The 14,981-nt window shown below is 35.4% G+C and overlaps 1 protein-coding gene across 6 annotated transcripts in view; it reads right to left on the reverse strand.

Annotated features, from left to right (window-relative positions):
* Window positions 1-14,981, reverse strand: part of MED13 (mediator complex subunit 13) — a 102,477-nt gene that overhangs the window by 6,081 nt on the left and 81,415 nt on the right. For 4 of the 6 annotated variants that reach the window (XR_013354282.1, XR_013354283.1, XM_077852387.1 and 1 more), the window contains exons 19-28: window positions 13,389-13,578; window positions 11,994-12,456; window positions 10,183-10,402; window positions 8,932-9,123; window positions 8,529-8,752; window positions 6,472-6,614; window positions 5,613-5,771; window positions 5,339-5,524; window positions 3,059-3,207; window positions 1,358-1,531 (exon numbers count right to left, since the gene is read on the reverse strand). Coding sequence is in view for 3 of the 6 variants with exons in the window: in XM_077852387.1 (XP_077708513.1) it covers window positions 1,358-1,531; window positions 3,059-3,207; window positions 5,339-5,524; window positions 5,613-5,771; window positions 6,472-6,614; window positions 8,529-8,752; window positions 8,932-9,123; window positions 10,183-10,402; window positions 11,994-12,456; window positions 13,389-13,578 (2,100 nt within the window). In the remaining 3 variants the exon portion in view is untranslated. Of the gene's footprint in view, window positions 1-1,357; window positions 1,532-3,058; window positions 3,208-3,461; window positions 3,557-5,338; window positions 5,525-5,612; window positions 5,772-6,471; window positions 6,615-8,528; window positions 8,753-8,931; window positions 9,124-10,182; window positions 10,403-11,993; window positions 12,457-13,388; window positions 13,579-14,981 lie in introns of those variants that run through there. The other 2 variants (XR_013354284.1, XM_077852389.1) reach the window with 2 other exon arrangements.

The raw sequence follows: 14,981 nt of genomic DNA on the forward strand, positions 1-14,981 counted from the left end.
CTATTAATTGGTGTTACACAATCGCTTTCTTGTGTATTAAAGTAAGTTTGGGAAATAGGTATACAATGGTATTTGCTGCTGTTTTTCAGAGGCTTTAATGTGCATACATGTATTTTAACAACAAAAGGGGGTAGAAAGCATGTGCAACACTTCCCAAAGGACCAAAGAACCCTTTGTTTTGTAGAAACACCAAGGACTACTATTTTGCAGAAACACACTTGGGAATATGTTCTTGTAATGAGGTCTGTATAGACCACTGTACATATATTGGAAGGGGAAGAAAAATCTTATGATAAAACTTTATTACCTTGGCTGACACTTCCTAATATATTATCACATCAATAGTCAATTCAGATCAACAGCTGTTGTATTCTTTATGAATGTGCTACAGAAGTTCAATGCTTAGTCTCAAATGTCACTGACTCAATGATATGTGGGCTAAGGGTATCAAGATTTAATAGCAACAGGCTTAAAAGAGAGCAAGCCTATTGGTTCAAGTACCCACGAAAATATAACCCCAAGAAACTAAACCACAGTATCCGACTTTACCCTATAGTAAAAATCAGTTGGCAAGAAGTTAGGTTACCCTGACTTCTGGAATACAATAGTCAACTTCTGTGCGTATATATAAAAATTAATGAATCAGATCTGAATTTCCTATTTTGGAATAGTAGTAAGAAGCAGCAGTAACAAACTAACAAACTCTGGATAGGACTTTCACATTTCATTTTACGATTTTATGATGTATTTCAACCATGATATGTCACTTGCTAATGAACTTGTTTTGAGAAATAAGTCACTATGGATCTGAGAATCTCAGTACTTGAAAACCACTTAATAGTTTTACACAGCAATTTACACAAAGCTAGAAAAAAAATTTAAGGAGGTAGTAAATGGACCTACTATCAAATATTCTTACAAAACTATGAATCCTTTAAACCCAAAATACTGTGACATAATAGCAGTAGGATGTAATTCAAAGAACAGCACAATCATGAAAGGATCCAGACTGCAGTCCTGAGTCTACTACCCATTTATGACTTTGGAAAAATGAGTTTTTCTGAACTTTAACATGCTCACCTAGAAAATGAAAAAGGTTAGATTAAAAGTAATACAAGCTTCACCCAGCGCTAAATTTCCATATGTGCAGCTGCAAATAATAAGAACAAATGTCCCAGAAATATGTCCAAACTTAGTATCAATTTAAAAAGTAGAGCTGTTTTGTAATTAGAGAACTTCTTTGTGACTTTGTCATATTTCACAGTGCATTTAATAAGACCTTAGACACTTCTCGATATTTCTTAGGAATTAAGCATCAATTAGCATTATTTAGGAACTGGCATAGAAATGGAAATACCTTAAGAAAAAGGGGACACTGATATTGTGCTTGAGGACATGCTGACCAGAACCAGTCAGGTAACGGACCCGCTTTGGCAGTTGATACAAAGTAACCGAGGGCCAATGGTTGCTGAAGAATATTAGTTACTTCATCATGAGATTCTGTTGAAAGTAGCCGATCAGTACCCTGACCCTTAAATAGAATTAAAAGTGTGTTAGTTCATTTGATATACCTAGGCACTCGATACACAGAATGGTTTATGGCAACCAATCTCTTTTTATCAATTTAAAAAAATATTAAAGGATACTGAAAAAATCAATTGCTATGTACTTAGTAAGACCATAATTAGTAACAATATTAAAAGAGTTTTAAGGGTTGTATGAGGAAATTAACATACCAACTGTTTAACAAGTTGGTAGTATTATGCTGAGTCATGTTCAGTGTGTTCCAACCAAATGTTTAATGAAATTTCAACTTATTTCCTAATACTCCCTCAACTAATTCCTGACCACCACACCTCAATCCAAAAGATAATTTAAATTTCACTTTGTTCATCTAATACTATAAAATGTAGTTATTAGCGTTTGGAAAGCATTATGGCAATGTGAAGGGACATCTAGTAAGTGATGCTCATATCCTTTAGATTAGTCCATGTAGTTCTTGGTATTTATGTTAAGGAAATAGATAAAAAGAAGCAAAATGATATGCATGGAAAAGTTCATTGCAACATTACCTATAACAGATAAAAATAAAATATTTAAAGGTCCAATATTTTGGGACATAACAAATTATGGGAAAACAACATTAAAAAGCTGATTATACTTATTTATACATATTGAGAGCTGCAATATAAATATACGTGAAAGGAAGGTAATTTGCTAAAAGTAAAAATGGTTTTATTAAAGTAGTGAGATTAGTGGTACATATATATAGCTTTTCAATAATCTAATTTTCCAAGATTTTTTTATTTTTATGTAATCTCTACACCCAATGTGGAACTCAAACTTAAAACCCCGAAATCAAGAGTTGCATACTTTACTGACTGAGCCAGCTAGGTACCCCAATAATTTCACTTCATTTCAGTTAAAAAAAAAAAAGGAAGAAAAGGATACAAGGTAAAACTGGACAAAGATCCTCCCTTATTTTAAAGACAGGCTTCTAAACATGCATGCTATAACAATCAAATAATCACTATATATAGTTTCACCCAAATAAAGATGTAATTCAAATCAAGCCCAGTTAGTTTTGAGTTCAAATAGAAGGACAAGACAGCCTGCTTCCCAAATGCTAAAAATTAAGACAGAGGGAAGGAAAGTGGTCAGCATTTCTTCTGTTCTTATGAGAAAAATCAGTATTTCTATTGTGTTCCTCCTCACAACTCTGATAATGAATGGCAGCTCTTAGAGCATACACTAATTCTCAGATAATCTGATCCTATACCTGATCAGAAGCTACAGTAAAGTGGCAGGAAAACTACAAAAGGAGGACTAAAGCCAAGTAATCTAGAAAACAGCAAGTCAAGGACAGTAGAAACTTAAGAGACCCTCTTTATAATGCATAATTCAAAATACTAACATCTGTAAGACAGATGTGCAAGAATGCACCATTAATCTCACTTCTTGCTCATTTCCAAGGAAAAAACAGTATTTCATTTCTCTATCCATTACACGAAGTTAATGAACAACATTTAGATTAACTAAGCTTTTATAACAGGGTTACCTTGCCAGCATCACCTCCATGGGGGTAATGAGATCCTGGAGAATGTACGGGAGACCCCGTTGGAGATGCAGGAAGAATATTAATAATATCAGGGTCAAGATCATCTCCGGTGTCTAACAAATCAAAGATACCCATTCCATCTGCTCCATCTATACAGGAAAAGGAAAAATAAATACTCTATTTTTCACATCCCACGGTCATTTAGAGGAGAGGGTTAAAATAAATTAATGAATTTCAACCAAAATGGGTTAATTTAATTAACATCTACTGAATGTCTACCATCTGCCAGGTATTGTTCTAGGAGCCATATAAATAATTATACACATAAACATGTGGTAGTCTGAATAATGCCCTCCCCCCAAGATGTCCACATCCTAATCCCAGGAATGTGTGAATATGTTACCATAAAGAACTTTGCAGATGTGATCAAGCTAAGGATCTTGAGATGGGGAGGTTATTCTGGATTATCCAGGTGGGTCCAATGTAATCACAGGGGTCCTAATAAGAGGGAGGCAGTAGTGTTAGAGTCAGTGATGGTGAGGTGATGATGCTATACCTCTGCTGCTGAAGATGGTAGAAGGGGCCATGAGCAAGAGGTGGTCTCTAGAAGCTAGCAAAGCTAGCAAAGAAACAGTTCTTCCTTAGAGCTTCCAGAGAGAACCAACCCTGCAGACACATTGACTATAGCCCAGTTAAGAATGATTTTAAACTCCTGACCTCCAGAACTGTAAGGCAATAAACGTGTGTTGTTTAAAGCTACTAAGCATGTGTTAGTTTGCTATAGCAGCAATAGGAAACTAATACAAAACATGGTATAAGCTAGAAATGAAAATGTATTTAAAATGGGACTATGCACAATTAATACTCTATTATTATGTAAAATATTCAAGTTACCATATAACACATTGAAAGAAAAAAATAATATATATTCCTTGTGACTTTGTTTTTTTTAAGATTTTATTTCAGAGAGAGAAAGCATGCGCTAGCGCACACACGGGAAATCTGAGCAAAGGAAGAGAAACCCTAGCAGACTCCACGCTGAGCGCAGAGCCTGACATGGCGCTTAATCCCAAGACACTGAGATCAGGACCTAAGCCGAAATCAGGAGCAGGACACTCAACTCACTGAGCAACCCAGGCGCCCATTACTTGTGACTTTAGAAATGTGCAATTTTCTAAATGGAGTATCACTTATTCTCTTCTACTAAATTGTAATCTATAAATTTATCTACCGGCGTTATTCTCTAGCATGGCAGTTTATATAAATTATTTAGACAAATCAATTTATTTTATTTTTTTAAAGATTTTATTTATTCATAGAGACACACGGGGCAGGGGGGAAGAGAGAAAGAGAGAGAGAGAGAGAGAGAGGCAGAGGGAGAAGCAGGCCCTATGCAGGGAGCCCGACGTGGGACTCGATCCTGTATCTCCAGGATCACACCCCAGGCTGCAGGTGGCGCTAAACCACTGTGCCACCGGGGCTGCCCTTGACAAATCAATTTAGAAGGAATATAAAATGTGCTGCAAAGTCTATGGTCTATGTACAAGTAGCAGCACAGGCAAAAAAACCTATGCATTTTATGATAAATGTTGCCTTTTAAAATAAGTAAATATTTACGAGATAAATATCAGTTCCAATATCAGTAAGGTAGAATAATGACTGTATTAGTTTCCTACTGCCTCTTTAGTCAATTACCACAATCTTGTTGACTTAAAACAACACACCTTCATTCTCTATAGTTCTGGGGGCCAGAAGTCCAAAATCAATTTTACTGGGCTGAAATCAAACTACTGGTCATTAGGTCAAAATCAGGCACCAGAGGCCTATGCTCTTTCTGGAGGTTCTGTGGTAAATCTGTTTTCTTCTCTTTTCCAGAATCTAGAACTACATTCCTTGCATCCCTTGGTTCATGGCCCCTTCTTCCACCTTCAAAGTCAGCAGCATAACACCATTTCTGACTTTCCTTCCCTCTGTTTCCATCACATGACCTTCTCCTCTTTTGTGCATACATTATCAAATTTCCCTCTGCCTCCCTCTTATAAGGACACACGTGATTACTTTTAGGACCCATCTGCATAACCCAGGATAACCTCTCCAACTCATGATCTTTAACGTAGTCACATATGCAAAGTCTTTGGTCAACTAAGGTTAACATTCATAGGTTTCAGAAACATTTACTGGATACAGATAGGTTTGGGGAAGCACTCTTCAGCCTAAAATCAGCCACAATCATCAAGACTTACTTAGTATTTGCAAACCTTTAAAGAACAATTCACCTACCATTGTTGGGATTAAAAGCTAAGTCCAAATTTTCAGTGGTGTAAGTAGCTGAAGCTACTTGCACAGAAGCAGAAGTAGGGAACACAAGTATATGAGTACATGATGTATCTTGTGGGGTATTTAGCTGAGATGTCTGCATGTTTAGGGTGGTGCTTCTTCCAAATACAGAACCAGTTGATACAGAATCTGAAAATAAAGAGAATCAATCTCATATAATACTAAGAACCACAAGTGCATGAAGAAGTAAATCTGATATAAACTAAGGATAGCTAACCTGGCATAATAACAAAAGAGCCTTGGGGTTCCATTGCTACCAAGCAAGCACTGAGAATGCTGGGAGAGTCTGCAGCAGATATACCACACATTCTACACATGTCTTTGAGCCTTTTACTTAGAGACTGCAAGTTTCGACGACTCAGCAAACTGCTCCAATCTGTGGGTAACAATAGTTAAAACAAACAAACAAAAAAAAACCCCACAAAGTAAAAGCATTGTTAACCAAAGTTAAAACATAATAGTTTTAAAATTAGTGAATTCCGCAAATAGAAGTCCATTTTAATAAGCCGAAATATCTCTTTTTAAAAAAGATTTTATTTATTTATTCATGAGACACACACACAGAGAGAGAGGCAGAGACACAGGCAGAGAGAGAAGCAGGCTCCATGCAGGGAGCCCGACGTGGGACTCGATCCCAGAACTCCAGGATCACTCCCTGGGTCGAAGGCAGACGCCCAACCGCTGAGCCACCCAGGCATCCCAAGCCAAAAATCTCTTATTGCGGATGTTACACAACATCCTTTATCTCCCTAACTTTAATGTATGTCAACATTAATTAGTACCTGCTAAACAGGGGATGAGCTGAATAATAAGCAGAAAGAGGAAAAAATGGAAGACAAAAAATAATTAATAGTAAGAACACTGGTATTAAAGTCAAAATATAGAAAAATGTCCTTTTAAAATTGGAATTAGGCCAATTGTGACCTAGACAAATGTGATTCCTCTTTGAAGACAGAAAAATTAGTTTTTATAATCTCTGCATTTTATTCAGTACATACACCTAGATGTGGTTTCACAGTATATTAATTAACATAAAACGGAAATTTAAGTTCTTAACAATCAAAGCACAATTTTACCTTTCAATTCTCCATGACCAATCCTTCCTAAACGGCCAATTACAACCCTCCATGGTAATGAACTCATTTGTACAAGTCCTAAGCACCACTCCCAAAGTTTCTGTAGACCAAACCTCCTAGCAGATCCTTTTTTCCGGCGAGCCCTGTTGTACAGAATAAAGAAACAATTAAATATTTCTAAAATTCATATGACAACATTTTAAAAGACCTCAAATTTGTGAAAAACTAGTCCTTTAATTTTACATTAAGTCCTAACCAAAGATATACATAAAGTCATAGGTTTGCCATGCTGCTTTGTGCTTTTCATAGAACACATTAAAGCAGATTACTTAAAATGAAAAACTGTCCATGAACCACCAAAATTCATCAGAAACACTGTTCTACACCAGAAAATGACAAATTTTTTCTTTAAAAGGCCAATATATTAAGCTTTGTAGGCCATCAATATTCTGATGCAACAATAATTCTGCTGCTACAATATGAAAGTAGCCATAGGTGACACTTAAAACAAATGTGTATAGTCAGATTTGGCCCACTGGTTGTGGTGTGCCAACCCCTGCTCCATACTTTAAGTTAAAAAATATCAAACAGGGGCACATGCGTGGCTCAGTTAGTTAAGTGCCTGCCTTCGGCTCAGGTCATGATCTCAGGATCTTGGGCTTGAGCCCCACGTCAGGCTCTCTGCTCAGTGGGGAGTCTGCTTCTCGCTCTCCCTCTGTGTGCCGTTCTCTCTCAAATAAGCAAATATTGAAAAACAAACAAACAAACAAACACACTACACTTCTCAGGCCAAACAATACTGTTGTGTTTTCTGCATGCATGTCCTTTACTAAGCAAGTACATAACATAAGCACTCTGTGGCTGAGCAAATGGTAGCTATGATTTACTGAGTACTTAATACACTGCAAGCATTATGCCCAATTTACATAATACCTCATTTTCAATGTAACAAACTGTATGAAGCAGTTATTTTCCCAACTTTACAGAGAAGTAAGCTGAAGCTCAGTTGGCTAAAGTAATTTTCTCAAGATCACATACCCAGTAAGTAGCAGAGTTGGGATTTGAACCCAGGTCTCAACTCTATAGAATTGGACCTTTTAACCATTATCTTACTTCTACTTTCAGTAAAATGGCAATATCATCTTTGTGTTGAAAGGTAATTCTTTCCCTATTCTTTCTCAGATAAGCATACTATTCCCAAAGCTCACTCAATGACCATTTTTTAAAAAATCAAAATTGTGTCAAGGAAATAAGGTATATTAAAAATGGTCAATAAATCTTTATAACCAATAAAATAAAATTAATGTTTCTATATTTCGCTTCTTTAGCACCACTATAACCAAATATTCATTAAACATTTCTGCATATATTCAATTTCTGAACTAAAGAAACTGACCTTTATATAATAAAAAAAAATAAAGGACAGAGCCAAACCTCAAAATGGAAAATTACTTCATGGACTTGCCTTTCAGGTTCTAATCTTAGGCCATGTTCACTAGCCTTGAAACATGTTACTAAAAGTGTCTATTAGGTTATAACTTAATATGAGGCTTACCTGTTGTGATTTATTAGCCTTCATAAAAAACTGGGCATGATACCTAATTACTACAAAGAAGAATTCTAATAATTAGGCCACCATTTTCAGAAGACATTCCATTTAAAAGGTAAAATTTTCAGTCAACAATTTTAGTAAAGAAGTAAACTCAGTTAATTAGGGACTATATTTTAGATGGTACTTGAGAAGTTAAATGTTATAGAATACTCTACTAGATTTTTTAATTACAAAGGGCTCTCTCATTCCATTCTTTAAAATTTCGTAGGCTGAAATCATTGCCTCAAGTTTTATTATATAGAATTTAGGGACCTTAATCTCTTTTGTCTGTGTAACAGAGATCAATCAAAATTATTTCTAATTCTAATTATACAATATATTCACTACCCAAAAAAGTGAAAAGCACCCACAATCCCAAAACCCAATGTACGTAACCTTCCAAACAGTTTTTCTATTCATTTTTTAAATGGATGATATAATGATACACTTAAGGAAACACAAGTACCTATTTGGGACATCGATGTTAATGATACAAGTTTCTAAAAGTTCTCCATATAGATCTGTGCAAGATGCAAGAATCCATCTTTGATCATGTGATAAACAGTAGCCCACGAAAAGAACATTGTATTTCTGTCCAGCTTCTCCAAATGTTTCTCCTAGCTCTGTCTGTTTATCCTTCACTGGAGCCAGAATAAAAGGAGGTGTATAAAGTCGAATACACTCTGGTCTCTGTAAAATAAAAAATCAAGGTACTATGGTACTATACAATCATAGAAAAATCTTTATTGAAAATCTCCACCCAATTATAATTAGAAAGTGAGAATTAAACAGAGAATTGCACTTAGTTTTGTATAAAATAAAAAAATGTTTAGTCATTCACTAACTTTGGTCATAGAAAACATACTTACATCAGGACTTTTAAGAGCAGTTTCCATGGCTAAACCTGGACCAAAGCCAGTCAATGTTTTCACATTGGTTGATGTTGGAAGTGGTCGCCGACACTGGGTAAAGGCCGAAAAAGCCAGGGATTTTAAATGCTGGGTATAGATTTGTCTATCTTCGTGTTTCACAGGTTGCAACAGGTACTGACAAGGAACAATCTAAAAATTATAGGCAAATATTATAAAGGTTAAACATCCAAAAATAAAAATAAAAAGAATCGTAGGTCTAAAACTCTAAAAACATTTACTAGAAAACTTAAAAATTATTAAAATTATATTCTAAAGAATTATATTTTCTTATTATGTAAGTTTTTAAAGAATCAATTTTACTAACAGGTTATGTAAAAACCTTTAAAATTTTTACACAGCAGTTACATAAATATTGCCATTGATTAGTCCTATTATAGTCTATAAAGAAAAAATCTCTGCAAACAAGTTAGTATCATTTTCTTTTTAAAAATTTTTTTATTTTTTTAAGAGTTATTTACTTTGAGAGAGAGCAAGAGTGCAAGTGCAAGCAGGGGGAGGGGCAAAGGGAGACTGAAAGAGACTCTTGATCTTAGAGAGATCAAGAGATCAAGAAGATTCAAGATTCAATCTTCTTGATCAAGAAGATTCCCCGCTGAGCATGGAGCCCAACATGGGGCCCAACCCCAGGACCCTGAGATCATAACCTGAGCTGAAATCAAGAGTCAGGCACTTAACCAACTGAGCCCTAGGCCCCCATCCCCTTTAAAATGTAGGCTCCATGCCCAGTGTGGAGCCCAAAGCAGGGCTTGAACTCATGACCCTGAGATCAATACCTGAGCTAAGATCAAGATTCAGATGCTTAACCAACTGAGCTACCCAGGCACCTCTAATATCATAATTTCTATTTATACTTGTAATCTATCTTATTTAGAACTATATTTTATAAAGATCCATGCTCTAGTCTTCTATTTAAGTTTATGAATTTAAAAACTGGCTCATAAAAATAGCACAAGGAATACATAATGTACTTAAATGCAGTCTTTTAATTCTCCACTATTATTGTGGTATGATAATAAAGTTTACCTTTTATAAAATCCCTAACAGTTCTATTATAATATCACTTAAAAGTAAAATGTAAAATATAATAAGAATCTGGCTTTAAAAAAAATAAACTTGTAGATTTTTGAAACTTCTGTCTACATCAGACTGTTTTATGTAAATTTAACTTGCAAAAGTTATCATTCTTACCTGCACAGAAACAGTACTCTTAATATGAGGAGGAAGAGTCTGGACCATTTCCAGAAAGCATCGAAGTAGCCCCAAAGTCCATACATTAGAAGAATTAGTGCTCTCATCTTTATTTTCATAGGTAAAAGGATCAATTATATAAACAACAATTGCAGGTGGATAAGTGATTGCATGTGAATCACCATCTGTGGGGATACCCACTTTATCCCGATCCATCGTGCTAAAATTTAAGATAGAAATATACAGTTAGGGGAAAAAATGTTGTACCATACCTTTTTTGAGGTATGGTACCTTTCACAAAGCAAGTTCTTAGAAAACCTCTCCCCTTTTTCTGGTGTGGGGTGTCAAGAGAGGTTCTCTAAAAGTTAAGGGGCATCTCTTTCTCTTCAAAGAGGAGAGTAAACATTATACACACATTTTAATGGTATACAAACACCCTTACATTAAGAGGTCTTGCATTAAAAAAGGGAATAGAATTTTTAAAACCACAGAATATCCAGAAACACTAGAGAGCATAGTGCTTAAGTCATAAACTAAAACAAAGATAGTTAATTGAGCTGCTAAAAATCACAAAGCACAGCTAAACCAGAAAGATAACACGTTTTCAGGCTTAATGTTTTTTTTTTTTTTTTTTTTTAAAGATTTTATTTATTCATGAGAGAGACAGAGAGAAAGAGAGAGAGGCAGAGACACAGGTAGAGGGAGAAGCAGGCTCCATGCAGGGAGCCTGACAGACTCAATCCTGGGTCTCCAGGATCAGGCCTTGGGCTGAAGGCGGCACTAAACTGCTGAGCCACCCGGCTGCCCCTTAGTCAATGTTCTACTACATTTTTAGCCTATACCTATTCATTTCGCAGTTCATAACTTTTAATAGTGCACAAGCTTCATTCTTTGATGGTGATACAATTTTTTTTAAAGGTTTTATTTATTTATTCATGAGAGACACACAGAGAGAGAGAGAGAGGCAGAAACACAGGTAGAGGGAGAAGCAGGCTCCATGCAGGGAACCCGATGTGGGACTCGATCTTCGGACCCCAGGATCACGCCCGGAGTCAAAGGCAAACACATTTAACCGCTGAGCCACCCAGGCGTCCCGGTGATACAATTTTTTTAAAACCTCAAATCTACTTAGATGTTCAAGATGAATGGATCAATCAGGGTAAATAATAGTTTGTTTTTACTCACATAAAATGAGTTTAACTTTGAGCAAAATGCATCTGGGTAGCTGAAAGATATAAACAAGCTCATGCTAACCTAACCAATAAATCAAAAGAGAAGCTCACTCAATACCTTCAAAGGAACAGAGCTGCAGTCATCATTGCTGTCATTATATATAACTCATGTGTTTGGAAGCACTGCATAAAGCACTTAGTGTACATTATATCCTACTGCTCCCATTTTATAGATAACATGCTCAGAAAAGTCAGACAATTTTCCTAAAGTCACATAGCCAGTAAATGACAGAGCTGAAGAGTCAAATCTCAGTATGGTTCCTAATAAGATCTGAAAAGACTGGTTCAATAGTGACTTCTAAATCGTTGGAGTGATTTGCAAAAGACAAAACTACTTAACAGTTATGTCATAGAAAAGATTCAAACATCACAGGATAGTTGAACTACATGGTTTTCAAGGTCTTAATTGTCACACTGAGATTTTAGGATTCTATGTTAAAGACTTTATGAAGAGTCTGCACTAAAATTTTAAAGATAATCAACATTACAAAAACTACAATTTCAAGGATAAGACCAAAAACCTCTCTGTGTTCATTCACAAGGATTATCTTCTGCAAAGAATAGTATATTCAAAGGTACCTTTCAGACACGTCAGGATGAGGTTGAGCAGGAAGTGAAGATGATTCTCCAGAAATCCCAGCTGTTTGTAGAGCTGATGACTGTTGCCCTCCTAGCTGGCCATTTTGAACTGTATTCCCTTGTGTAGACATGGATCCTGTAGCACTACTGTTCATACTGCCAAAGGGTGGAAATGAGGGTAGTTTATTTGATGATACTCCACTATTCAAGTTGGAGGATGATGAAGATGAAGTTGAAGTTGTGGTCAAAGTTGAATTAGCTGTGGCAACTGAAGAAGACATGGCAACACCTGAAGTCACTGTTATAGTACTGCTTGCTGCAGACGCTAGGGTGGCAGATGGAGTATTAGCATTTCCAGTATTTGTCATCTGAGGTGAAGTAATCAAAGACTGACTTGCAGGGGCAACTAAATTTGGCTGGGAAAGTAGAGAGCTGTCCAAAGGCTGGGAAGCAAGATAAGGACCTAAAGATAATAAAAACAGGCAGGATATTTAATTATTTCACTGATTGGCTCTTTTTTTTATCCTACTGTGTGAATAACGATGTAGTTGATGCTTTTTGTAATTAGTTGCATGCTAACAGTTGTAGTAGATACAAGCTTTTCATTTCCCCCCAGAACTGAAGAAATGGAATTGAAAAAATAAACCAGCATTTTCATAAAAAATAAATGGTTCCCATGGAAGCATAACAAAATTACATTTACTAGACATAATTAATTAAATGAAAATAATATCTAGAAAATTTTCATCAAACCACTGAAACGGTTCCTAAATCGTAAATTGAATAAATCCTGATTAAACTAAGAGCTAACTAGATATAAAATGGAAAATGCTACCATGGGTTTATTATAGGGATGCCTAATGAGGGTCAATATTTTGGTTCTGTGTTTCTTTGGATTAAGTCTGAAGTCCATTGATAATTAATCCAGTGTTAATTCAAGGGTGTTAAAAGCAAGTCTAAAATAATCATTTTCTTAGTTCCAACAAAGAACTGTTTCTTGGTATTACAGAGAGGTAACTACAAGTTATTTCATCTCTGAACTATTAATAATTCAAGAATCTTAATGTTAATAAGCTTAAATAAAAACACAAATTCATCAGATCCTACAGAAGCAAAGCCAATTTTTTATACCCCAAATTTCTTATCTGATGGGATTCCTATTTTAGGGATCAGCAAACTTTTTCTGTTGAGAGTCAGTAAATATTTTGGGTTTTCTGGGCCACATCATCTCTGTCTCAACGATTGTTCTGATATTGTAGCACAAAAGCAGCCACAGACAGTAAGAAATATATGAACAGGGCTGGGTTCCAGTAAAGTTTTATTTACAAAAACAACAGATACCTTGAGCTATACTTTGCTACCATTGGTCTTATAAAAGAAATACAAATTTAATACCTAGGTCATATCTGCAGACTTGTGCATAAAGCTTGAGTTTAGAAAATGCTTCATTGTTACCATCAGCTGCCTGAGAAAACCATTCGGCTACCAACTTTTCTGATAGTTTCTTTGATGCAGTAGATCCAACTCTCATGATTCCATCTGTCAACAGTCGAGAAATAGGTCTATGTTGACCTAATCGACAGGACTACAGATATACATAGAAAGCAGAATTAGTGATTTTATTATAGTATTTGAGTATACACTATAAAATAAAGCATTTTAGTTATTTTTTTAAAAGATATATTTCTAAGTAATTTCTAAATCCAACATGGGCTGAACTCACAACCCTGAGATCAAGAGTTGCACATTCTACCAACTGAGCCAGCCAGGTGCCCTAAGCATTTAAGTTATTTAAATTAAGATTTATAATTTATTATTAATATTTGGGATAAAAATATCAAATGAAAAGGTACATCTTTTTCCTTTTTTTTTTTTTTTAAGATTTTATTGATTTATTCATGAGACACAGAGAGAGAGGCAGAGACATAGGCACAAGAGAAGCAGGCTCCATGCAGGGAGCCCGATGTGGGACTTGATGCCAGGACTCCAGGATCGCGCCCTGGGCTGAAGGCAGATGCTCAACTGCTGAGGCACCCAGGCTCCCTATCTTTTTCTTTTTACATTAGAAATCCATTAAATTTTTTTTCAAAATTAAACTATCACTAATGAAATAAAACATCCAGGTTAAGAACCATGTGGTTTGAATAATGAAGACTTGAAGAATACAGATATAAGTGAACATAAATACGTACATACATCCAAATCAAGTCAAAATAAAAATTGGTATATAAATATATTATGTAATTGCCAGCTCTCCCTCCAATTCTGTGGGCCACTGATGTTTATTACAAGAAGCCCAATATCAAGTTTCTAACACTAAATTTAAAAAATTTAGACAGAGGATTTTTTTTTTTTTTAAAGTACATTCCACACATAATGTGGGGGCCCGAACTCACAATCTTGAGATCAAGAGTGAGACATTCCACTGACTGAGCCAGCCAGGCATCCCTGGACAGAGGATTTCTTTACTGTTAAGATTTTCAAAGGCTTAAAAAAGAAAACAACAAACTTTCAAAGGTTTTAATAAACTAGTATGAATAGAAAATCTCTTAAAAAGTAATATAATACATAATATTTCCCCCAAATCTGATTAATTATGGAATTTTTTCCAGAAAGATTTTGCAGAACCAATGTTCCAAGTAACACTCTTTGGAAAATACTTCTTTCTACAAAATACACTACAGATACCTTGTAATTAAGTGGAACACTTATTAGGAACTAAACTAGCACAAACTAACAACTCAGACTATAGAAGAAATTAAATTTTAAAGACTGATTTCTAAGCATTTATGGGGAAAGGAAGTATAATGAAGTAAGTTAAGACTTGATGTCCTGTACCACTTAAAATCTGTAATCACTGCACTCAGTGATGGACACAACATGAAAATTATAAGATCAGTCAAGAATTAAAAAGAACAATCAAGAATTTCAGAAATGATACAGATCACAGAGAAATCTAACACAGGCTTACTTTATGAAAGCAAGGCC

Source organism: Canis aureus, chromosome 16, assembly GCF_053574225.1.
Source record: "Canis aureus isolate CA01 chromosome 16, VMU_Caureus_v.1.0, whole genome shotgun sequence".
Lineage (NCBI taxonomy): Eukaryota > Metazoa > Chordata > Mammalia > Carnivora > Canidae > Canis > Canis aureus.